Genomic DNA, 22,641 nt, shown 5'->3' on the forward strand with positions numbered 1-22,641 from the left:
TCTAGACAGAGTGAAACTCCATCTCAAAACACCAAAAAAAAAAAAAAAAAAAGAAAGAAAACTCAGAGAATGCGAACTTGCTATGCAGTTTAATGTTGATTCCAGAATATATCCGTTGCATAGGAGGAGGGCAAGGCATCCATGCTAGCTAGTTGAAATACAAGTTGAATTTGTAAATTAAGGAAATCAGGGTAATCCAGACCTCACCGTGTAAAGGAAACTGAACAAGAAATTTAGGATGAGTTTGGCATAATTTGTAGTACTCTAATCAGAGGAATCAATGCAATCAAAAGCACATTTTTATTCACACTAGTTGGAGAGAAATGTCCAAATCAAAGTTGTAGCCATACACATTTCCAATCAAATTTCTCTGGTGATTGGCACCTCAAATTACACTGCTTGTGTTGAATGCATGTGAGATTACACATGAATTAGCCTGGCATGCTGACTCATGCCTGGAATCCCACCGCTTTTTGAGGTCAGGGTGAGATTTAGGTGGCGTGGGGCAGGGTGGGGAGACATTGGGGCAGGGTGGGGAGTCATTGGGGCAGGGTGGGGAGAGATCGGGGCAGGCTGGCTGGCACTGCAGTTGATCACATCTTTATTCTCCCATGCCGCTTTTTGAGTGTCCTGGATGTTGGTCTTGTATGTCTGCCTGTGGTGACTCCGAATCCTTCCGGGGATCGGCGGGGACGTTTAGCGGGTAGGGGCCCCTCAGCTCTCCCCCACCTCCATTCCTGGGGAGGGACCAGTCGGAGACTTTGGCTGCCAGCTGTGGGTAGGGAACAGCTGCTTGCTGCAAGGGCTGCAGCATCCTTGGGCTGGGTGTCCTCCCATTCCATGGGGGAATCCGAGGAACTGCGGAGGTGGTCTTTCCCCAGCACCTAGTACATAAAGATTGATCCAAAAAATCATAAAACAAACAGATGACCTTTTCTACTTACAGGAATAAGATAACATTTTACAACTGTCAAAGCAAGCGATAAATCTTGAGGACAACAATTTCAAATGGCATGAGAATAATCACAAGCTTCAGTGAATACTTGGCAAACAAAGTGATAAAACTAGCCCAGTACAAAAACTTCAAGAAACACAATGTCTAATAAAACCACACAGCCTTCACCCAGCCATAATATTAGGTCAGTGAACCAGAAATAGACTTTTGCAATATCAAACTCCTTTCAGTTCCTTCTTTCCCTCAGCTCAACTGCTTCCAGGGGGGAAAAACGTGTCTGGGCTCAAACTCCATGATGGCGGAGACACTTAGGGGTCTCTACACTGGAGTGATCCCCACACTGGGTCAGGCTTCCCAAAGGGAAGGACGCCTCCTGCAGGGCTGTGTGCGCTGGGCACTCCATGGCCCTTGGAGTGGAAACTCACAGGCACCTGGGCCTTGTCAGCCCTGTTCATTTCTGTCAGGCTCCTGCTATGGACATTTCCCTTTAAGGCCCTGGGACTGCAGTCGACGGAAGCGAGGTTTCCCTGAGTCTCCAGGGGCCTCGAGATAGATGCTGCTCCCCCACTGCTACAGGGGCCCCCTTTCTCCTCCTCCTGCCCCTGGGTCTCTACCTCATCGTCCACTTCCATCGCTTCCAGCTCTTCTTCCGCCGCCCCCGCCTCCGCCTTTGGGGTCTGGCCCGGCGCTGTCCCCACGGTGTTTCTGCTGCCTGCAAAGTTGTGTGGAGGCAGCACAGGTTTCTTTCTCGATGGGGGCCTCCAGACCCGGGGAGGAGGGTCCCACTGTTGGTTGCTGGAGCTCAAGATCTTGCAGGTGACTACTATGCAAAGTCGAAGACCCGGCTCGGGGGACAAGGTGAAGCGATGAGAGTTTAGCCCTCCCGGGGCAGGCGCATGCGCAGGAACTGCGGGGTGAACCTGGTGAGCTGAAGAGTCTTCGTGGACATTAGGTGACCATGGTGGGGCAGGCAGACGCGCAGGAACTGCGGGGTGAACCTGGCCGGCTGAAGAGTTTGTGTGGACTGGAGGTGACCCTTGCAGTTGCCACTGCTGCTGGAGCCTGCGGTGTACCCAGGAACAAAATACACTTAGTAAAAATATAAAATAAAAAAAAAAGACGAAAGAGAAAAGAAAAAAGAAAAACACACTTAGTACATTTCCCATGTTAGGAAAGTTGTGCACAGACCAATACAATGGTCAGAAATGGAGAGGGTAGTCCTGAGTCACCCACTAGTCTGTGTCCGGGTGGGGCACTGGGCAGCTGGGCTCTTATGACATCTCAATGGGGCTGGTGACAGAGCAGGGCCGGTTGCCTCTCCGGGGGCTCAGACACACCCCTTCCCCTCTCCGGGAGCTCGGACACACCCCCTCCCCCTCTCCGGGGGCTCGGACATGCCCCCTCCCCCTCTCCGGGAGTCTGGGAAAAAAGCCCCATCAGAACCTACCCTGATACCATTTTGTCCCATCCAGGCCCCACTCCCTACCTACCATTTTGTCTTCTGCAGGCCCCACTCTGTGCCTGTCATTTTGTCTTCTGCAGGCCCCACCCTGTGCCTGCCATTTTGTCTTCCTGCCTACTACTTTGTCCTATCTGGGCCCCTCTCCCTGCCTACTATTTTGTCCTATCTGGGCCCCACTCCCCTCCATTTTGTTCCATCCGGGTCCCACTCCCCTCCATTTTTTCCCACTCACCTTGGGCACAGCCAATCAAACACCTCCACTCCCTATAAAACCCCGTGCCTGAGAGGAGTCCGCGTGACTTCTCCGGCCCCTCCTGTCTGGACCACAGAACCTCACCCGGGAGCCTGAATAAATTCCTTCGCATTGGATTATCTTCGTGCTGGCCTCAGTTTCTTTATTTCAAACGTGGCAAGAACCCAAGAACAAAGCTTACAAGTGGTGCCGATACCCGGGAGGAGTTGTAAGACCCCTCCTGGGGGAAACTGATTCCTCCACTCAACGCCGGACCGGGGAGCACAAGGTCAGGGTCAGGATTTGGAGGGAGACATCCCCACTTTCCTGAACCCTCTCGTTGTCGGTGCTCGTTAAGCATGGCCTGGGACGCTTAGCCGCTCTTCCGACCACCCCCGCAGCAGCGATTAAGGTGTGGGTATTCAGAAGCCCCATTACCCCCGGCTCATACTAAATTTGTTGTTTTAAATTAGCCCATTTGGCATAAAAGGCTCCCGTTTATTTAAAAAAAAAAAAAAACTGTATTTTCGGCTTCTTTCTTTTTCTGTCTCTCTCTTAGCTTTCTCTCTTTCTCCCTCTCAAAATGGTGGCCGTACCACGCCCTTAAGATGGCGGCCGCTTCACACTCTTAGCTTTCTCTTCCACCTAAGATTGCGGCTGGACCGCACCCTTAAGATGGTGGCAGCTTTCTATTTTTAACTACTTTCTCCCGCTTTCTACTTTAACTCTATTTTTCTCCCTTTCTTCCTAATTCCGGTGCGAGTGAGTGAGTGAGTGAGTGAGTTTATGTGTAGTCCCATGGCCTGACAGCTACGGGGCTTGTGTGGGCCTCAACCCGCCGTTCCACGGGAACGTGGCCGGGAAGGCATCAGACTGGTCTCCCGTTTGGGGGGCACCCACTCTTTGTCTGTCAGTCTTGTATGTGGTACTGTCTTTATTGTAACCTCTAATTTTGCCATGTGGCAGATAGCCCTAGCCCTGTCTCTTTTTATTTTCTTCCTTGTTATAATCATTATAGCCTGTAGGTTTTCTCAGCCACCTCCTCCGGGAAAGGAACTCTTCTGCCCGTGTTGGGTGTAGTACTGTTCCTATCCCTTCCTCACCTTCGACTGCCCCACAAAAGCCAACTATGGGGAACCGGAAGTCCCGCTTAGACCCCAAGTCATCATTAAGATGCCTAGCCCAAGACCTACCCAAACTAGGGCTTTCCATAAAGAAAAGAAAAAAAATGCCTTCTTTACCATTCCTCTACACTCTTGAGTCTTACTTTCTCTTTAAAAATCCTTCAGTCAGCTTTCCTCTCACTTCTCTACTCAACTTGGCTACTTTGTTTCCTCTTCCATCCCATTCCCCCTCCCCCGCCCATTCCTGTCCTAAGCTAATGGATGCATTTGTTACACCTCAGGAGGGCCTCTAACCTTTCTCTCTCTAGCCCAGACCTTGCCTTTTTGTAAATGGGAGTTCAATAGTGACAGCTGAGGGACGACAAAAAGCGGCCTATGCAGTAGTTACAGATTCAGCCACCCTCGAGGCACGTCGCCTCCCCAATGGACCTACCGAATAAGGCCACCTTAACTAACCGACTCAGGCCCTCGAGATAAAGATGACTGTTAATAACGGTGGTAGTAATGAAAGTAGTAATGCTGATGAAGGTAGCGGTAGTATGTCGTAGGTGATGATGGAGGCGATAGTGATGATGGTGAAAGTAGTAGTGATCATAATGAAGGTTATGGTAATGGTGATAATGCTGAAGGTAGTGATGATAAAGGTTGCAGTAATGACAGTAGTAATGATAAGGGTGATAATGAAGGTGCAACAATCCCCCCCGTCCTCCATCTCCTAATTCCAACCTAGCCTCTCCCGTTAGTGCACACATCCGCTCACGCAGCGCTCCTAGCGACGAAGCCTCCCTCCTTTGCCCCCTCCGCGAGGTGGCCGGAGCAGAGGGTATTGTCCGAGTGCACGTTCCCTTCTCCCTCTCTGATCTGTCAGCCATTGAGAAACGCCTAGGATCTTTCTCCACCAATCCTACTGCTTACACCAAAGAATTCCGCCACCTTACTCAGGCATATGATTTAACCTGGCATGACACATTTGTAATCCTATCCTCCACCCATACCCCAGATGAGCGTGACCGGATTTTTACAGCAGCCCGGGAACACACTAATCAGGTACATCTGACTAACAACCAGATGCCAGTAGGCGCGGCAGCAGTCCCCGAGGCCGACCCTAACTGGGATTATCAGGACGGTTGGGATGGCTGCCGCCGCCGAGACCAGATGCTACAGTGCCTCCTGGCGGGCATGCAAAGCGCAGCCCAAAAGGTAGTCAATTACGATAGGTTAAGGGAAATAACTCAGGGACTTCACAGCTGGGGTGAAGCCAAGCCAGGCTTCAGGCAGGCTCTCTGTCCTCAGCCTCACACTGTCCCCTGGGGATTTGGAGTACTGGAGTGGAAGCCTAAGGTCTTAGCCTCTCCCCAGTCCTAAACTGCAGAAAGCAATAGCCTCCCCAGACCCACCTTGAGGACAAAGGAGAACCGCATGCCCCTTGTCACGGGTGCATGTGACCCCTGGTTTGCTCCACCCTGGGCTATCTGCCTCCAGCCTTCGCTCTCGCTCCTCCCTCTGCCTGGAGTTCCTTTCCATCCTCACCACACAGCCTCATGTTTAAATCTTCCCCTTCGAAGTTGGCCTCTGATGATGGTTCCTCATCCATGAAGTCTTCCCAGGCCCTCCAGGCCCCAGAGCAATTTACCTGATACTCTTCAGGTGGCCTAGACCTTACTCAGCTCCCTGGGCAAGGCCACGAGTGTCATCCTCATGCCACCACAGGGCAGGTCCTGCCCAGTGCACAAGAGCCGCCTGTGCCTGAGGAGTTAGTTTCCAACTGCCGTTTTTGTTTTTGAGTGCAGTGGCATGATCTCGGCTCAATGCAAACTCCACCTCCCATGTTCAAGCTATTCTCCTGCCTCAGCCTCCTGAGTAGCTGGGATTACAGGCGCCCGCCACCACGCCCAGCTAATTTTTGTATTTTTAGTAGAGACGGGGTTTCACCATGTTGATCAGACTGGCCTCAAACTCCTGACCTCATGATCCTCCTGCCTCAGCCTCCCAAAGTGCTGGGATTACAGGCGTGAGCCACCACACCCAGCCTTTTCAACTGCTGTTTTTAATCCAGTGGGAACTAGGTCTTAGGGAGAAACTGGTCTCTGTTGAGCCTCTGCTGTGTGCCAGGACTTCATGCACGCTGTTGATTTCATTCCATCTGTCCTGAAGAAACTGAGTCTCAGAAGCGTAACAACGGCACCACGTGCTTACAGAGCATTTGTTGTGGCCGAGCCCCACTCTGAGCTCTGGGTATGAGTCATCTAATTCTCCCAGGAACCCTCAGAGGGAGGTTCTGTTATTCCCACTGTGTGGATTAGGAAACACGAAAGGGATAGTTAATAACTTTTTCAAGGTCACTTGTCTAGGAAGTGGTGAAACCAAGATTTGAACCCACACGGCCTGGCTCCAGAATCTGCCCAGAAGCCCCCCGTGCCGGCTCGTGGCAGACAGTACGAAAGCGTGGCTGGGCCAGGGACCCCTGTGGTCCACACACACCAGAAGAGGTCATTTGCCTGCCTGACTAGCCACACAGGCAGGACCAAGGCCCTTATCTCCCTGTCCTGCCTTGACCTGGACCTTCGCTTCCTGTTGGCCTTGATTTGGTGGGGCCGGGTTGGAGGAGGCTTCTCTGTGAGTTGCCTCAGCTATCCTAGTGTTGAAAGGTTCTTGTGGGGAGGGGGAAAATAGGGTGTCCCCCCTGGTCACCAAGATCCTGACTCCCATTGACCTCCAGTGTGACTGGAGCCACCCTCTCTTATCTTTGGGGCCTCTCTTTCCCTGTAATTCGAGGGGGATGGACTAGAGACACCTCCAGTGAGTCCTCACGGTCCCATCTCCATGCACAGTGTCCCGTGGGACAAAGGGCTCTGGATGACAGCTCAGGCGATGGTGGGTACATCAGGTCCCTGTTCTGACCCTGACTTCTCTAGGAGCATCAATCTCCCCTCCCGTAAGACTGTGCAGTTGCATTAAACAGGTCCCACTCTTCTGAAGGAGACATGTTTGTCCTTGAGGCCTGGGTGTGGCACGTTGGGTGGCTTTCTGGAGCAGAAGTCCCAGCCAGTGGTGAAGGCATTAGGGGTGGGGTCTCCTGCCCACAGCCCTGCTGACCCGAGCTCTGGCCCCCAGGTTTTCGATGCTGGGGAAGTGTTTGGGATCATGCAAGTGGAGGAAGTGGAAGAGGAGGAAGAGGAGGCAGCCCAACCCCGGGAGCGAGCTGTGCTACAAGGTCATCGTGACCAGGGAGAGCGGGCTCCAGGCGGCTGACCCCAACAGGTAGGAGCCTGGCCAGGGATGTCACCACGACCTTCACTTGGTGAAAGGTGGGAGACGCAGTAACTGCAGACGCTCCTGGGCCCTTCACCACTACTGGACATCTTCCTCAGGACAGCTTTGTGGTGAGCACATGTGGCCAGCAGTGTGTCCATCAGGGCTTCAGAGTAGTGTTCATGGCAACACAGGGCTTTGCTGTGGAGTCTGGGTGGACTGCGGCCTGGGAGCACCTCCCAGCCGCCTCATTGCCACAGTGGGCCTACTACAGGGGATGAGGAGTTCCAGTTTTCCTCAAGGTTACCCTCCAGGTTAAGGGTACAGGTCAGCCTTCCTCCTCCCTGGTCACAGCCCTTCCCTGGTCCTGCTGAATTGGAATCTAGGATGGGCCCCAGAACACCTGAGGACCCGAGACTCGGAGCAGGCCTGGCCTTGCCGAGGCCACAGGGTAGTTAGGGCAGAGCTGAGACTGTACCCCAGGCTTCCTGCCCCCAGGGACCAAGAGTGGCTATCCCTAGGACAGGCCTTCAGGCCCCTCTGCCAAAGGTTTTGTGGAACCTTCGAGAAACTTGCTGGGCCCCTGTGTCCATGCACAGCTCTTTGGGCAGGGGTCTGGTCTCTTCTGCAGAGCTTCTCCCGCGTCCTCCTCCAGCTGTGAGTGGGCAGTAGCAAGCCGCCCCAAGTATGGGCAGCCCAGCACCTCCACCCGTGCGTGCTCAGGTTCACCTTCCCCTTCAAGTTCAGTGAAGTGAGTTCTGTGACACTCAGGCCCAGGAGCAGGTGCGTTAGATGCAGTGGCTGCCTTGGGAGCTCCCGGTCTCTGTGGGGCCTGCAGCCACATACCCCACTGCCAGCCATGTTTAGTGGGGGCCAGGGATCCAGGGTCTTGGATTTGGAGGCTGAGTGTTCATTTCAGCCCCACCTGCTTCTGAGCCTTTCTGCTTCCAGGCCCTCGTCCCCCTGAATCTCCACAATTGCCAGGCCCCAACAAGCTCTCCGTCCTCACCCCATCCCTATCTGTGTGCAGCACGCCTTGCTTCACTTGCCCAGGGTCACCCCGAAGGCCTGGCTCTGCCCTGCATCACATGCTCATCCACTTACTTAGGATGGGCCAACCAACAAACCTAATACAAGCACAATAAGATAAATACTCCTGAACTTGCTCCCAGCCTGAGAACTGGAACATTGGCCGTCCCTTTCACTTTAAAAGGGGAACAGAGCTGGGGTCTGCTTTGCCCATCAGGCACCTGTGGGTTGTGTGTTCAGTGCCTCCTGATCCAGCAGGGCTCTGGGAGGATTATGGTCAGCCCCGTGTCCTGGAGGGTAGGGACAGCTCACCCTGTGCCACAGCCCCAGCATGCTTCCCGTGGGAGCTGTGCTGCAGGGTTCCTGTGTGCGGGGACTGGAAGCCTCTCCCACAAAAAGTCCTTGGTGCTTGCAGAAGACCTGGCTGCATGGGTGAGCCCTGTGTGGCAGCCTCCGTGTCGTCTGCCTGTGCTGGCCCCTGCATGTATGGCCTTTGCTTTTGTTGAGCAGCTGCACTGTGCCAGGCCTGCAGGCAGCAGGATGGGCAGCATGGTCAGGTGTGGTGGCTCATGCCAGTAATCCCAGCACTTTGGGAGGCCGAGGCTGGTGGATCACCTGAGGTCAGGAGTTCAGGACCAGCCTGGCCAACATGAAGAAACCCCATCTCTACTGAAATACAAAATAAGCCAGGTGTGGTGTTGGGTGCCTGTAATCCCAGCTACTCGGGAGGCTAAAGTGGGAGAATCACTTGAACCTGGAAGGCGTAGGTTGCGGTGAGCCGAGATCGTGTCATTGCACTCCAGCCTAGGCGACAGAGTGAGACTGTCTTAAAAAAAAACAACAAAAAAAGATGGGCAGCATAGGCCTGGTCCACAGTGGTCCAGGGTCCAGTTGAGGACTTCACACTAGTGACCACTGGCATGTTTATTACGAGTGCTTAGTGGACGGTAGGTGTACCACATATTTGATCTCATCTGCTGCTGTGACAACCTGGTGACAGACCATAGAGACCCGTGCTACCCTGCTTGAGAAGCTTAAAGAGGCGGAGGTGCTTGCTCAGGATCACACAGGGAGTGAGCAGCAGCGCCAGCCCCTGACCCAGCCCCCCTGGAGTCTAAAACTGGGCATAACTACAGCACCTGGTAGACCAAATCTCTGGAAGCTCCAGTCCTGGTGCCAGCACAGCCCTGGGCCTCTTCCTCTCCCCGCCTCCCTTTGCACTGTGTACGCCCGGCAGCCTCACGGGTGGCCTGTGCCCGCAGCATCTTCCTCATCGACCACGCCTGGACGTGTCGTGTGGAGCACGCACGCCAGCAGCTGCTGCAGGTGCCTGGGCTGCTGCACCGCATGGCCAACCTGATGGGCGTCGAGTTCCACGGCGAGCTGCCCAGCGCGGCGGCTGTGGGCCTGGTGCTTGAGGAGATGTGGAAGTTCAACCAGACCTACCAGCTGGCCCATGGGGTGAGTGAGTAGCTGGGCCCCAGGCACAGGGAGGACGGGCATGGACACAGACCTCTGCTGCCCTGCGCCATCAGGGTGGGTGGAGGGCCGGCCAGAACAAGCCACTCACTTTCTCCTGTGGCTTCCTAGGGAGCACACTGTGCTGGGGACTCGGGTCCAGCTGACCTCCGAGCTCACAGGACACGGCCCTCTGACTCCTAAACTAAAAGGGCCCAGATGACTCAGCCACCTCTGTCCTGGCTGCTCTGATCCTGTCACTCTCCTAAAAGCCCTCGACTGTTCCTCACCCACCGCTGCTGGCCTCTCCGGACTCACCCCATGCTCCAGCCCCTTACCACTCTTAGTTTGGGAAAAGATACTTGTTTCTCATGATTTTAGCTTAGATGTCACCTCCTCCAGGGAGCCTTCCCTGAGCTCAAAGAGTACGCCCCCTCCCTCCATGCCCACAAACCCAGACACACCCCTACGGGTACTGAGCTGAGTGCCTTGTTTCCAAATGCCCTTTTACCATGAGTTGTCACTCTACATTATCCAGGCCTGGGTCTGGTCTGCAAAGGCAGGGCTGCTGTCCCAGAGCCCCTAGCTTAGCTAAAGGGCCTGGGGTACATGTGAGAGGGCCTTTCTGAAGATCAGAGAGATGGCTGTGGGCTGATGGGTAGTCGATGTCTGGGTTCCAGAAGGGAGTTCCCATGGTGGACGGGTGGGCAAGGGGTGCCGTGTGTGCTCTGTCTGCAGACAGCCGAGGAGAAGATGCCAGTGTGGTACATCATGGACGACGAGTTCAGCTCGAGGATCCAGCACGCGGACGTGCCCAGCTTTGCCACGGCCCCCTTCTTCTACTTGCCCCAGCAGGTGGCCTACACACTGCTGTGGCTCCTGAGGGACCTAGACACTGGCGGTAAGTCCAGCGCCCTCCCGCCCTGGAGGACAGGCCTCGGCCCGGTGTCCTGTCATCCCACTCTGATGGGCACACGTGTCTTGGCACAGAGGAGGTGACCCGGGACTTTGCCTACGGAGAGACAGATCCCCTGATGCGGAAGTGCATGCTGCTGCCCTGGGCCCCCACCGACATGCTGGACCTCAGCTCCTGCATGCCCGAGCTGCCCGCTGAGCACTACCAGGTGCAGCCCTCCTCCACCCCCAGTGTGTCTGCCTGGTAGCTTCCAGAATGTTCTCTGTCCAGACACCAAATGTTATCAAACACCAGCCAGGTGCTAGGCCCTGAGCCAGTTACTGTGGGAGGCGTAGAGAGTTTTGGGAGCCTCTGAGAGACGAAGGGCTCAGAGAGTGAACACAAGCTGCCTGTGGCTGCACAGCTGGGGCTCCAGATCACAAGATGCCTGGTGAGGATGGTGCTGGTCTAAGTCGGTGGTGATTGAACCAACTATGCCCAAAACAAGGAGGTCAGTCTTATTGGTCCAAAGAGTGCTTACAAGCCTCTGTCCTCAGAGGGTCCATGCTGCTCCCTCGGGAAGGAAGGGGGCTGTGCAGTTGGTCTTGGCTGTGAACCCTGCTCGGCCCCCTGTCCGTATCTCACAAAGGCACAGGAACACCCAGTGTTCATACATCACATGCCTTTCTCAGCAGGCCTGCAAGTTACTGTCTTGGTCACTGTTATTGATAACAAAGGTGCTTTTAGTCTTGGTCAGGGCCCCGTGGGACTCATCTGGCCCACTCAGAAGTGCCTGGCTGGAGGTTGGAGCTCATCCGGGCCCCATACGAGGAGGCTGGCAGGTTAGGGAGCCAGGGTTGGCAAGCCCCCAGTGCTGGGGGAGGAAGAGGAATATAGCCACCTCCAGAACCAGGCAGGGTTGGGTAGGGGGTTCCTGACCTCTGACCCCTGTCTCCTCCTTCCCCTGTCTTCTGATGTGCTGCTGCTTCCATAGGCTTGGACCAGCCCGCAAGGGAGCCTGTGCTTGGTACTTCATGGGCGTGTACTACTGTTCCTTATAAGTTTACAGTTCTGTTTTTATCTTCATTTTACTGAGGATGAGGAAATTGAGACACAGAGAGGTTAAGTCACTTGCCAAGGGTGGAAGAACTGGAGTCCAGAACCAGGGGGACCTGGTAGCTTGTGGGCTGAGGCTGCAGGCTTGTCCCACAGGGACTGAAGTTGCCTTTCTTGCACACCAGGCGCAAAGTGCCTCAGAGCATTGCGGGAAGGGTTAGACGAGTTGACTCACATGAGAGTGGGTGTGCAGAGTGTGGTGTGTTTGTGTGGGCACTGCCAACTGCAGGGGTGGGCTGTTGGGGGGCCTCCTGGCACTTTCAGTCTAAGTCAGTGGCGATTGAACCAACCTTGCCAAAAACAAGGAGGTCAGTCTTATTGGTTCAAAGGCTCTTTATGAGCCTCCTGGAGCCCCTGCACCAGGAAGGTGCTTAGTACACATTTACCTGACAAAGCAAATGCCTTTGTGAATGCAGCTGGAGGGAGAAACACTTCCTGGTCTTGGGGTTCTTTGTTAATGGGACATGAACTGGAGTTCATGTTTTTCCTTGGGAACTTCTGTGTTGACCAGAAAGAGGAGGAGATAAAAGACCAGGCATCCCTGTTTTTTCCCATTTGACCCTTCACAGTCGGGTCTGTGGTCTGGGCCTGGGGTTGCCTATGTCCATTAGCTGTGGCTGGGTAACAAGTAACTCCAAAACTTAGCACGTTAAAACAGCAAACATTTATTATCTCACATGATTTCTGTGGGGCAGGAGTTCAGGACTGGCTCAGCGGGGTGCCTCTGACCTCAAGTTTCCCTCGAGACACACAGGCTGCCTGTCAGGCTGCAGACCTGCTTCCACATGGCATGCGTGCGTGCCTGCTGTGTGGGTGCTGGCTGTTGGTGGGAGGCCTGGGCTCCCTGCCTTGTGGGCCTCTCCATAGGGGTGCTCAGGTGTCCCCAGGACGTGGCACCTGATTTCTCTCAGAGCAGCTGATCCCAGGGAAAGAGCAAAGAGAAAGCCTCAGGCTTCATGGCCTCCTCACAGAAGCAACCCTGTTTCTTCCACCTTTTTCCTGCTAATTAGAAGCAATTCCTTAGGTCCATCCCACCCTCAGAGATGGATGCCGCTCTGCCTTTGGAAGAGAGTGTCAAAGTTTGAGGGCATGTCTTAATCATTTTCTTTTGAATTGTTTTAAAGAGATGTGGTCTTGCTTTATCCCAGGCTAGAGTGCAGTGGCACGATCATAGCTAACTGCTGCCTCTAATTCCTGGGCTCAGGCAATCCTCCTGCCTCAGCCTCCTGATTAGCTGGGATTCTAGGCAACCGCCACCAAGCCCTGCTAATTATTTAATTTTTCTGTAGGGACGGGATCTCACTATGTTGCCCAGGCTGGTCCTACATTCCTTGGCTCAGGCAGTCCTCCACCTCAGCTTCCCAAAGTGCAGGGATTACTGGCTTCAGCCACCATGTGCAGACACATGGGCATGTGTTAAATTATCACACCGCTGAAGCTCGGGACAGGTCTCAGGGCTCCTAGAACCAAGTGGCTCCTCCCAGGAGGGTTTTGGCACCCTCTCACCCCCAGTGATTTCCAGGTAGCATTGAGAAGATGTGCAGCAATTTACCTTGTTCTTTTGACACCAAACTAGGACTGTTCAGCACCTCAGGGCTCTGGAGCCCCAGAATCCCGGGGTGAAGGGGTGGTTAGAGGTTTTGGGGTATTGGGAGTGAGGAGCAGCCATTCGATGGCCTGTGAGGCCATAGAACTTGGCGCTGGGCAGGGAGACTTGTGTCCCCTCCCTCTCTTCCTTTTTTCTTGGAGACGGAGTCTCACTCTGTCGCCCAGGTTAGGGTACAGTTGTGTGATCTCGGCTCACTGCAACCTCTGCATCCCGGGTTCAAGCGATTCTCCTGCCTCAGCCTCCCAAGTAGCTGGGATTATGGGCATATGCCACCACACCTGGCTAATTTTTGTATTCTTAGTAGAGACAGGGTTTCACCATGTTGGCCAGGCTGGTCTTAAACTCCTGATATCATGTAATCCACCTGCCTTACCCTCCCAAAGTACTGGTATTACAGGCATGAGCCACGGTGCTGGCCTGTCCCTCCCTTCCTTAAGCTCATCTCTGCCTCTGGTGTGTTTCCTTCTAGGCCATTCTGAAGGAAAACAAGGAGAAGCTACCACTTGCCATCAGCCAAGTGGTGTACCCCGATGACCACGTCTTCAAGTACGTAGCCCCCTTTGCTTGTCTGGGACTTGTCCTCAGTCACTGCCTCCCAGGCTTCGTGGTTCCCACAGCCCCAGAACATGGGCACCCAGTAAGTCAGCTGTGTCCTGTCTGGGCACAGCAGGGATGAGTGCAGGGAATGGAGCTCTTAGGATCCAGAGGAAATGCTGCAGGAAGTGCAAGAGTGATCAGGGCTTCCTGGAGATTTTTTTTTTTTTTTTTTTTTTTTGAGATGGAGTCTCCCTCTGTCACCCAGGCTGGAGTGCAGTGGCATGTTCTTGGCTCACTGCAACCTCTGCCTCCCGGCTTTCAAGCCATTCTCCTGCCTCACCCATGAGGCCAAGCGCAGTGCCTCATGCCCATAATCCCAGCACTTTAGGAGACCAAGGTGGATGGATCACTTGAGGTCAGAGGTCAACATCAGCTTGGCCAACACGATGAAACCCTATCTCTACTAAAAATACAAAAAGATTATAGTGGTGGGCGCCTGTAATCCCAGCTACTCAGGAGGCTGAGGCGGAAGAATCGCTTGAAATCTGGGAGGCAGAGGCTGCAGTGAGGGGAGATCAGGCCACTGCACTCCAGCCTGGGCGACAGAGCGAGACTCCTTTTTAAAAAATCACCCTTGAAAGTTAAAAATAGAAAATGCTGGCAGTGGGTGAAAGGCCCCCTGGGTAGGAGCATTGGCCACCGCTGGTCCCATCCCACCCTTGTCCTCTGGGTATCATGGGGTCACGTTACCAACTCTGCATGTCATGGGGCTGCTCCAGTTACCCGGTTGTGCTCATTCATTCCTGGAAACTGACACACAACCAGACCCATGCATGCCAGGAGGGAGCCTTTGCTGGCCGTGAACATGCTGGGCACCTAGAACAGGCATCTGGGCTGCCAGAAGGGCCCCTCCCAGGAGTCTGCAGGTGTGGCTGCTGAGTTAAGGAAGGCCAGGCCCCCAGGTTCAGGCAGGACCCCTCGCGGAAGCAGTCAGGTGAGGACGCAGAGATGCAGAGCAGGTTCCGCCTCAGCCTTCCCAGGAGCCCCTCCCCGAAGCTCCCAGACACTTCCCTTGGCTGCCCAAATCTGACCCAGATGGAAACAGGCAGGCTGTTCACTCTGCCCTCTCTACCAGGCCCAGGGGCTTTCCTCCCTGCTGGCCTCTGCCCCAGCCGGGCAGCCCAGGGACTCTTGCTGAGACGTGAATCTGGTGGGGACCTGACAGGGGCCTGAGTCCCTCCACCTACTCCGGGGCAGAGGCCTCACCAAGGCCCTTGGTGTGTCCATGTGAGATTGGTGGCCCCAGCCTCATCCTCTTTTTTCTCCACGTGAGGTGAAAGAACTAGCACAAATAAACACCCAAATTATGCCATTTAATTTTAACGACAAATGTGAGGTAGCCTGCGTGGTCCAGCCCTGCAGATGGGGAGCCAGGTGTCAAAAGGGTACGGACTGCCCCCCTCCCTCGGCACGCTGGAGGGAGTAGGGTCTAAACCCGGCTGTCCAACATCGTGACTCGAGCCCAGGACTCACCTCAGTCTCATTAGCTTCAGAACAGGGAGGGGAGTCCCCGAGCCAGGGCTGGTGCTCCATCCAGTCCTGCTTAGACGCGTGAGGGCCGCAGTCACCCAGCTCAGGCTCTCCCCGCAGGGTCTACACGGACATGCAACAGGTGGTCAGCAGCCTCACCCACCCATGCTTCACCGTCACCCCGAGCGAGGCAGACGCCGACATCCTCTTCAACTTCTCACACTTCAAGGACTACAGGTGAGGGCACTCTCGCCTGCAGGGGCTCTCCCAGTCAGGGCCTGTAGGCTTGCCGGCCTCCAAGTCTCGGCCTCCCCTTAAGCTGGTGCACCTGCCTCCGCCCTGCAGGAAACTCAGCCAGGAGAGGCCGGGCGTGCTGCTGAACCAGTTCCCCTGCGAGAACCTGCTGACCGTCAAGGACTGCCTGGCCTCCATCGCGCGCCGGGCGGGCGGCCCCGAGGGCCCACCCTGGCTGCCCCGGACCTTCAACCTGCGCACGGAGCTGCCCCAGTTTGTCAGCTACTTCCAGCAGCGGGAAAGGGGGTAAGCCTCAAACACGGCGTGGGCACGCTCCATGGCCCTTTCCCCCGGCCCACGTGTCTGCCTGCTCCTCCATGAGCACCCACTGTGGAAACTGTGGTGCAGGAGCCAAGCCGTGGGCACCGAACATCACAGCCAGCCTCGTGGACTGCAGGAGCTCTCCACTGCAGCACAGCCCCCTGGGCTCTGGCAAACCTCTCCTCATTTCCCAAGCCCTGGCCTCTGACAGCTCCTCTCTGGCATGCCCTCAGCTCCCGAAGAGATGTGGGCTGCCCTCTTCTGCCACTGGGTCCTGGGGAGGCACCATCTCTGAACACAGGCCCCAGGCACCACCCAGACAGTCCTTCTGCTCCCCAGGGGTGAGGACAACCACTGGATCTGCAAGCCCTGGAACCTGGCACGCAGCCTGGACACCCCCGTCACCAAGAACCTGCACAGCATCATCCGGCACCGAGAGAGCACTCCCAAGGTGGGTCCCGCAGCCCGGGGCCCTGGCTGGACAGTGAGAGATGGGACGAAGGGGGCCAAGTGCCATGGTCCTCACAGATAGGTCCAGGCTAGGCAGGGTGGCTCACACTTGTAATCTCAGCACTTTGGGGAGCTGAGGAGGATCACTTGAGTCCAGAGGTTTGAAACCAACCTGGGCAACACACGGAGGCCTTGTTTCTACAAGGAAATAAAACTGAATGAGCCAGGCATGTTGGCACGCACCTGTAGTCCCAGCTATTCGGGAGGCTAAGACAGGAAGATCACTTGAGCCCAGTAAGTTGAGGCTACAGTGAGCTATGATCGTGCCCCTGCACTCCACCCTGGGCAACAGAGCAAGACCTTGTCTTTAAAAAAAGAACTGTCCTGGGTGCTTCTGATCTCAGAGACCCTAGCACCTAGTGTGCCGGGTATGGCTGCCCAGCAGGGTGAGGTAGCCAAGCCTGGACAGGGAGCCTCTCAAGCCGTGGTAAAGAGTCGTAGTGAGGGGACATCCAGAGGCAGTATTGGGGCTGCAAGACACAAGATCCACTTGGGGTGTACATGGTCAGAGACTGTGGGAAATGCATCACAAGGACAATTGTCATGCAGAGTTCAGGCCATGGGATGAGGGTGGATGGGTGAGAATTTATATTCCATTTCCATTAAAAATGAATGTAAAGACTTTGCTGCAGGTGCGGCAGCTCACACCTGTAATCCCAACACTTTGGGAGGCTGAGGCAGGCAGATCAGCTGAGATCAGGAGTTTGAAACCAGCCTGGCCAACATGGAGAAACCCTGTCTCTACTAAAAATACAGAAATTAGCTGGGTGGGGGTGGTGGGCTCCCATAATCCCAGCTACTCGGGAGCCTGAGGCAAGAGAATCGCTTGAACCCAAGAGGTGAAGTTTGCAGTGAGCAGAGATCGTGCCGCTGCACTCCAGCCTGGACAACAGAGCCAAACTCTGTCTCAAAAACAAAACAAAACAAAACAAAAAAACAGACTTTGCGGCAACCTAGGCAGGTTTGAAAAGGCAAAAGGAGGAGTAACGTGCAGCCACGTCTGTGCCCCTCATGGCTTTGTGTGCTCGGGAGCCCCAAGGGGCTCTGTCCTGGCCCAGGGGAGGGGAGGCGAGGGCTGAGCTTGCGCCTGTGTCCTCCAGGTTGTGTCCAAGTACATCGAAAGTCCCGTGTTGTTCCTTCGAGAAGACGTGGGAAAGGTCAAGTTCGACATCCGCTACATCGTGCTGCTGCGCTCGGTGAGGCCCCTGCGACTGTTCGTGTATGATGTGTTCTGGCTGCGGTTCTCCAACCGGTGAGTGGAGGGCTGGCCGGGGCCAGGGTCGGGGAGCTGAGGGACTGGGTGGAGGTAGTGGGTGGGCGATGGGCCCTTTTTTGAATCAGAAGGTGTTGATGACACTCGTCCTCCGTCACTTACCCAGTGAGTGGCCCTCGGAACCCGTCTGCCTTGGTGGTCGTTGGTGGTGACTTGCCCTACCCCCCTCAGAGTCCTGGCATTGCCCGCAATGGTGGATGTGAGCATTCTTCGTGAAATGGGCACCAGTGTGAGAACCAGGTGCCGTTTTTATGGACCTGCAGAGACTTCACAGCGTCTCACTCACCTCCACCCCAGCTCGGTGGGGCCAGGGGCCTCCCCCACCTCCACAGACGAGGGAAGAGGCTCCTGCCCCAAGCCCTGAGCCCCTAGCTGGGAAGGCTGAGTGGACAGTGCCTCCCTCGCAAGGACGAGGCCAGCTCAAGAACCCATACATGTGTCCGCGTGCTTGTCTTCCAGGGCCTTTGCACTCAACGACCTGGATGACTACGAGAAGCACTTCACGGTCATGAACTACAACCCGGATGTGGTGCTGAAGCAGGTAGGGCCTGAGGAAGCCGTAGAGCAGATGCACGTGGAGGCCAGTGCAGACCCAGACCCTGCCACGCCTACACTGCCTCCTGGGAGGACTGGCCTCCTGGGCCTGTCCCAGGAGCTGCCTCCTGAGTTCCTGCTATGGAAGGCGATTGTTAGCACTGCCATGATGAGCCAGGCTGGGTTCTGTGTTGTCTCAGGTAGGCCTCCCCACGGCGCAGAGGGGCACTCGCTGTGTTTGCGATGACACGGATGCAGGTGCTGGTGGGTCCAGAAGCAGGCTGAGACAATGGGTTCCCAGCTGGGCTTACTCCTTACCGCCGCTTCAACCGGAAAAGCAGCCAGGGCAGGTGGAAAAGCAGAGATTCATGCCGGGAGGCCCCACCTGGTCTGGCTACCTGCTGGCCCGTGACCCTGCCTGGGTCCAGGGCCTCCTGTCTTCCCTGATGCACAGTGCTGAGCACTGCCCCGTGCGGCCAGCACTCAGTGAATGGCAGCTGCAACATCTGAGCGCCTGGAGCTCAGGGGCATCTGGACAAAGGCCCTTCGAGAAACTAGAGCTGGTCAGCCAGAGCACCTGGGCCAGGTAGACACAGCCTGCACAGAAGCGAGAGGCCAGCTCTGGGTACAGGAAGGAAGGAAGGAAGTCCTGGAAGTCCTCTCTGAGCTGGCAGGTTATGAGTGTTTCAGATACATAAAACACCTACCCCACCCTGCCTGTCACCAGCCCGCAGGCGCGTGGACTCCTCCTGCACCCAGCGCCAGCCTTCCCCTGCTCCTGAAGGCTGTCATTCCCAGCCCCGTGTTGATTCTTTTCAGCATGAGTATGTCCCTGACCATTCAAGCTGCTGTTTTGCTTATTTAGGTTTTGTGTTTCGTTTTGTTTTGAGAGGCAGGATCTCACTCTGTCACCCAGGCTGGAATGCAGAGGTGTGATCTCAGTTCACTACCATCTCAGTCTCCTGGGCTCAAGCGATCCTCCCGCCTCAGGCCCCTGAGTGGCTGGAACTACAGCCACACACCTCCACGCCTAGCTAATTTTTTTGTATTTTTGTAGAGACAAGGTTTCGCCATGTTGCGCAGGCTTATCTCAAACTCCTGGATGCAAGTAATCTGCCTGCCTCTGCCTCCCAAAGTGCTGGGATTACAGGCGTGAACCACGGGCCCGGCCCTACTTGGGTTTTTATATAAATATCATCTTTTGGAACAGATCCTTCTGCAGCTTGCTTTGTTGGCTGAGTGGCGTGTTTTGAGTTTCAGGGTTGTTGCTGAGCATGGCTGCAGTCTGTGATCCGAGGTCTTCGCTAACGATAAACCATGACGCAGGAACACGCGTGGAGGCACCGCCGGGCCGTGCCCGTGTCCGAGGAGTCCTCTAAGAGGACTTGGAGAAAGGGCCCTGCCGTGCCGTGGTGGCTGTAGCACCAGCGCACACTCCTCACAGGGGCCGGGTGGTCCTGTTGCTTCTGTCCCCCTTGTCCTTACCTGTGTTGAAGCCTTCTCACTAGGACCCAGAGCCCCCAGCAGGGCCCTGAGACGTGGTTGGAAGTCACCCTCAGGGTCTCGAGGGTGACTTAGAGCCAGCCGTACTGTGGGGGTCATCCCGAGAGTCCTCTCCTGGAGCCCTGTGCCTGGGGACGTGTGTCCAGCACAGCGTGGATGGCAGGCTTCCTTAGGGACCTGTCCTGGCTTGTCCTTTTCTGGGAGAAACCTGAGCCAATGCTACCTTCCTCGGGTGTGTTTTGGGTAAAATCATGCATCCCTCGAGCACTCTGAGCCGGCGCTGAGCCAGGGAACAGGTGGGCCCTGCCTGCGTCGGAGTCTGAGCTCTGCCTCCTCTGTGCCATACCAAGCTGAGTGTGAGGGTGGGTACCACCCCAGGGCCTGCAGTTTCTGGAGCCCTGGACATTCTGTGTCTTGTGTGAGCCTCGAAGCAGCCTGGCAAAGTCAGTTTACTAGGCAGGGCACATTTTTCCATTTCACAGAGGAGGAAACAGGCTCAGAGAAGTTAATCCATTTGTCCAGAGTCACACAGTAAGACCCAGAGCTAGACTCCATCTCCTGCCTCCTGTTAGTATGCTGAGGGACTGGGACTGGCTGCTTGCTCCTGGAACCCCCACCCAGTGTCAGAAGTTCCTGGTCCTGGCAGTGGCAGCCTTCCCGCTCCGGGCCCAGTGGAGGCCTGGGCAGAGCGTGATAGGCCCTGTGTCTGTTGCAGGTGCACTGTGAAGACTTCATCCCCGAGTTTGAGAAGCAATACCTAGAATTTCCCTGGACAGACGCCCAGGTAAGTCCTGTCCTGCACACCACCTCAGACCAGTCGGGTGGGTCCCAGGCTGGGGGTCTGCAGGAGCTGCCTCCCTCCTTCTCAGCTGGCATGGGCTGGGAGGGGCCTTTGTCCCCTACAGTTGATCCTTCTCCAGAGGCTGGTGAGACAGCGTGGGTTCCCTTCCTGTCTACCCTGGGTCTTTGTGGGTGCTCCTGAGAGGGAGAGAGTGACCTGGAAGGGCATGTGGGGCACCCCTGGGACAGCCAGAGGGTGGTAGCACTGCCTGCCCCCGAATCCCAGGTGTTTGGGGTGTGGGCTGGGCCCGCACTTCCGACAGCGGCATTCTGGGTGCTGTGTTGAGCTCCTTGGGGTAGTGGGGAGCAACGGGGGTCTGAGGCAGGAGACGGGCAGATTTTCGGAAGGTGGGTGCCAGAAGTGAGAGTGCAGGTGTTGGGTGGAGGTGGCCTTGATGAGGTCTACAGACAGGAAGCTATGGGAAGGGGCGACTTGGGCCATGTGGGGTCTGGGGCTCAGGCAGGGGCAGCAAACCCCCTCTGTTGAGAGGCTGCTCTGAGCAGGCCTCATAACTCAGCCTCCTCCATCCCCAGGCTGAGATCTTTCAGGCCTTCACGGAGCTGTTCCAGGTGGCCTGTGCCAAGCCACCGCCCCTGGGCCTCTGCGACTACCCCTCATCCCGGGCCATGTATGCCGTCGACCTCATGCTGAAGTGGGACAGCCATCCAGATGGTAAGAGGGGCTCCCCATCTCCTGATCCAAACCGCCAGGCACCCCCTCCGCCAGCCAGCCGTGTACCTGGAGAAGGCAGGGGCCGGCCCCAGGCTGTCTTCTGGCTTGAACAGGCCAGAAATCAGGGTTGGGGAAAGCTGTGGCTCGGCCCACAGGGAAGGGAAGTACCTGCTGCAGAGTGCAGAGGGGAAGGGCCGCGGGTTGGGCCTCTGTGTCAGGGTGAGCTCACGGGACAGGGGACCCTCGGGAAAGGCACCCTGATCATCCCAACCCACAGACCCCTGGCTGTCCCCGCTCTTTTTTTTTTTTTTTTTTTTTTTTTTTTCCTAAACTGAATATCCAAGCTTAAAGGGACAGACTCTCATCTTAGGGCTGGAGGCAGCCCCGGCCTTTCCTAGAGAAGCAGACGTCTCCTAAAGACCCCAGTTCCCCAGTTCCGGGCCCAGCTCTGCCCTGCCCATCCCCTGGGAATCAGAGCTCAGGTCCTCGGCCTCCCCAGCCTTTGCTGGGTCCCCAGGCCCCTGCCCTTGCAGGAGCGGAGGCCGACGAGCCTTCACACTCTGCCGCGCTCTTTGTTGTCAGGAAAGCGGGTGATGCAGCCGCAGATCCTGGAGGTGAACTTCAACCCTGACTGCGAACGAGCCTGCAGGTACCACCCCACCTTCTTCAACGACGTCTTCAGCACCTTGTTTCTGGACCAGCCCGGTGGCTGCCACGTCACCTGCCTTGTCTAGACACTCGCTGTCCTGTGCTTGGGGCAGGATTCCAACCTCAGTTCTCGGAGCTGCTTCTGCAAAGGCCCCCACGCCCCTCCCCACACCGGCCCTGGGCACAGCCTCAGCCCCAGGCCTCTGTCCTCCTGAGCCCCGCTCCCGGCCTCAGAGTCTGGGAGCACAGCATCCTCCTCCCACCTGTGGGTCAAAGCAGGACAGGATGGTGTCCCCAGGGCTGAGCACTGCCCCAGGCCCTGTCATCACCCCTCAGCACCATCCGTGCAGTAATGAGTCTCTGGCTTAGCCAAGGCCTTCGTTCCTGGCATGGAGAGTTTGTTCCCAGCTGCGTTTCCGGGGGTGCTGGGGGAAGGGTTCCGTGGAGCGAGACAAGGTGTCCTTGGGAGCAGGGTTCCACAGGGAAGCGTTTGGGAGCCCTGTGTCACATGGGGCAGGCGGATTTCACTTCCAGGGTCTCTGCTCTTATGCATCAGGATGCTCCTGGGACGGGTGTGGGCCCCACACTGCACCCACAGGGCTCTATGTGACAAGTGCCCAGGAACAGCCTGAGACCACCGCCCGGCAGGCCCGCCTTGTCCCCATCCAGCTCACCCAGAACCTTCACCAGCAAACTTCCCGCTGAGGTCCCAGCAGGAGTCGCCATCTTCTGCTACCGTTTCCTTTCCCATTTGCTGAGGGTCACAGACCCCGATGGGGAAGTCAGTCCCTGTTTTCCCAGGGATTGCCCTGCTCGCTGGGCACTCCTCAGGGTCCCGCCCTCGTCTGAGATGGGCCAGGATCCTCCGGCGATGGGGGCCTGGGGCTGGGGCTGATGGCGGACGGC

The 22,641-nt window shown here is 56.2% G+C and overlaps 1 protein-coding gene and 1 long non-coding RNA gene across 2 annotated transcripts; one reads left to right on the forward strand and one right to left on the reverse strand.

Moving 5' to 3' along the window:
• Positions 1–74: 74 nt before the first annotated feature.
• On the reverse strand, positions 75–2,308 carry LOC135271318 (uncharacterized). Its single transcript, XR_010339425.1, has 2 exons — positions 1,570–2,308; positions 75–884 (listed from the first exon to the last, which is right to left on the reverse strand). It is a non-coding gene; the product is annotated as an uncharacterized LOC135271318 (long non-coding RNA).
• A 1,944-nt stretch (positions 2,309–4,252) lies between these two features.
• LOC135271291 (tubulin--tyrosine ligase-like protein 12) lies at positions 4,253–22,216 on the forward strand. The gene is given in 16 exon segments (XM_064368314.1): positions 4,253–4,301; positions 4,774–4,973; positions 6,888–6,952; positions 6,954–7,034; positions 9,317–9,515; positions 10,251–10,413; positions 10,503–10,636; positions 13,602–13,678; positions 15,320–15,436; positions 15,545–15,739; positions 16,094–16,205; positions 17,365–17,516; positions 17,997–18,078; positions 20,290–20,358; positions 20,949–21,087; positions 21,670–22,216. Coding segments are annotated over 16 exon segments (1,986 nt in total). The 3' UTR covers positions 21,822–22,216.
• The last annotated feature ends 425 nt before the right edge of the window (positions 22,217–22,641 follow it).

The sequence above is a fragment of the Aotus nancymaae genome, unplaced genomic scaffold (genome assembly GCF_030222135.1).
Source record: "Aotus nancymaae isolate 86718 unplaced genomic scaffold, 86718_ANA_hifiasm-v0.15.2.pri h1tg000076l, whole genome shotgun sequence".
In the NCBI taxonomy this organism is placed as follows: domain Eukaryota; kingdom Metazoa; phylum Chordata; class Mammalia; order Primates; family Aotidae; genus Aotus; species Aotus nancymaae.